The 2,500-nt window shown below is 35.1% G+C and overlaps 1 protein-coding gene across 8 annotated transcripts in view; it reads right to left on the bottom strand.

The window, feature by feature from the left end:
• The window catches only part of LOC125027027 (zinc finger protein 48-like), a 37,978-nt gene that overhangs the window by 143 nt on the left and 35,335 nt on the right, over positions 1-2,500 (bottom strand). For 6 of the 8 annotated variants that reach the window (XM_047615659.1, XM_047615658.1, XM_047615661.1 and 3 more), the window contains one exon: positions 1-1,967. This exon is cut by the window's left edge and continues 143 nt beyond it. In XM_047615659.1, coding sequence (XP_047471615.1) covers positions 1,581-1,967 — 387 coding nt within the window. In that variant the 3' untranslated portion in view covers positions 1-1,580. The remainder of the gene's footprint in view (positions 1,968-2,500) is intronic. The other 2 variants (XM_047615656.1, XM_047615653.1) reach the window with 1 other exon arrangement.

The following is a 2,500-nucleotide window of genomic DNA, read 5'->3' on the forward strand; positions in this document are numbered from 1 at the left end:
ATCATTGCCAAAGAAATGAGACAAACAAATATTTTTCATAAAAAAAGTGGTAATGATTTTTTTTCTCTTGTTCACAGACATGGCAGTTAAAAAAATATATCACATTGACAAGGAGAACTAATCACTCTGACAACTAAGTAATGAAAAGGTACACATTCTTCTGGTCATGATTAACAATATCATCCAAAGGCTATGTTAAAGTGCTGCTGCCAGTGCCCTGCGCAGGGTTTTTTTTTAACTCTCCCATTCTGCATCAAATATGTACCAATATATTGTATATATATTTTTTTAATTTTTTTTTTTATTTTTCTTAAATATACTTTTGGACTGTCATACATGATCAATATATAATTCATATCAAATAATATTTTAAATCTATAAACTAATGCTGTACATAATTAAAATTACTTTTTCTTCAGTAACTCTACTGAAGTCTATTTTGGGAATGTACTGAACTGTAAATATGAAAGCACATATCACTATACTTGAACAGCAGTGTCTCCTATTGCTAAGGAAGACACCAAAGATATAATTTTTATTGATGCACAAAGGACTAACAGCTTCAGAATATAATATACTATGTGTATCAAATTCCAAATCTTGGGTATCTGATAAATTTACATTTCATTACCTACACATTTACTTTGGAATCAGAGAAACAGAGAACACTGACTGTGAGTAATTAATGAATGCCCAGTTAACAATTACATGAAACTTTATATTATAAAACTATTATATTACAATTATAGTAAACAGAAGATGACTTTATACATACCTATACTATAATATTGGCTTAATTAAATTTTGTGGAATTTCTATGCTTTTACATTTTCAATATACAACACATAAACTCTTATATATACATATAACACAGTTAATATGAAAATGGAAAGATGAAATGAATGGGTAAGTTTATGAAGGGAATTGATGAAATCCATTGCAGGGCACTAACTATATCTGAAACTAAATCTAAAAGATCCAAATTTTATGTTTTAATGCTCTCTGTACACACATGGTATATATATTTATGTATATACACGTAAGATACAAATATAAATGCTGCAAGCAGCTATGATAACTCAGATAACACTGGGTTCATTAATAATTGTACATATACATGAATAAAAAACTAATATCGGACGGTTGTACCCGTGTTTACATAATGTAGCAAGAAAGTTCAGATAGGCATATTGATTACTTACAAGTAGTTAATTGTAACTCGCATTGAACAGATTCACAGGATGCTCTATAAATGAGCAGTTTAAAGCTGTATATTTTCTCAGTCAGTGACAAAACCCCTACTTAGATAACAGAAGGCAACTTAGTTGCAGTCACAGACAACAATCACATTATTGATTTAGAAGAATGGAGTAATGCATATGCTCAACCGGGATGTAGAACTGCCACCCCATTTGAAAAGTCTGGGGACAGATGTGGCGAAGATGAGGATGTGGAATTGCCACCCCTCTGGCATGGGCCCGGGGTCTGCTGAGGCAGCTTGACTGAGGTAGAGTCGCTAGGGCACGGTGAGCATGAGCCTCTTATATCATGGTACTGAGCACATGGGGAAACCCCATTGCTCAGATCTTCGGAAAAAACGGATAAGGCACATACTCTGACAACACATGGCAGGACTTTTCTTGATGCTTTTCTAGGTGTGCTTTCTGCTTGAAGCCTCGACCACACTGTTGGCACTTAAAAGGCCTTTCCCCAGTATGTGTCCTTAGGTGCACTTGCAAGTTTGACTTCCGTTTCTTAGGAAATTGTTTGCCACAAATAGGACATGGTAGAATCTCTTCAATATTAACCTTGGTATCCTGCGGCCAGATGGATCCAGGGGGTAGCAGCATGGAGCCAGAAAGGGGTCCCGGTGGATGGTGATGAGGTAAGCCACTATGCCCTTGAGGACTCATCATACCAGACTCTTCTTGTTTCAGTGACTTGGATGACTTTGCTGACAAGTCCTTCTGGAACAAGGGAGATTTGGATCAGGCACTATCTAAAATCAGGAATAAATAACATGCTTACAACCAGCCATAGAAATACCCTGTATACCAACACCATCTGCACCATGCAATCTACCAGATATCTGCTAGTCATTCCTGGTCACCTTTAGTTTTGAGCAAATGCAGGAAAATGTCCCATGTTCAGTAGTGTTACAGTTCAGGATGTAACTAAGTATTATACTGTCAGTATCAGTAATGTACATAGTATGAGTTTTATCTTCTGAAATAGTTTCTAAGTCACTTGGTTACAAGGGAACCACTATCCTGTGAAGAATACATTTCAGTTAAGAAACATTAGACTGCTTTATGATCATGGATTAATTACCCTTTTGTTTTATTATAAGCAAACACTAAGGAACCAATATGGAAACAACTATAATGATTACATTCTCATATACCTTTGGCTCATTTCATCTAGCAGGTATAAGTTGTAGTATCTACTGAGGTCTAAAAACAGATAATGAAAAGATGGTTAAAATTTATGAAAATAGCAA

The sequence above is a fragment of the Penaeus chinensis genome, chromosome 7, assembly GCF_019202785.1.
Source record: "Penaeus chinensis breed Huanghai No. 1 chromosome 7, ASM1920278v2, whole genome shotgun sequence".
Classification (NCBI taxonomy): Eukaryota; Metazoa; Arthropoda; class Malacostraca; order Decapoda; family Penaeidae; genus Penaeus; species Penaeus chinensis.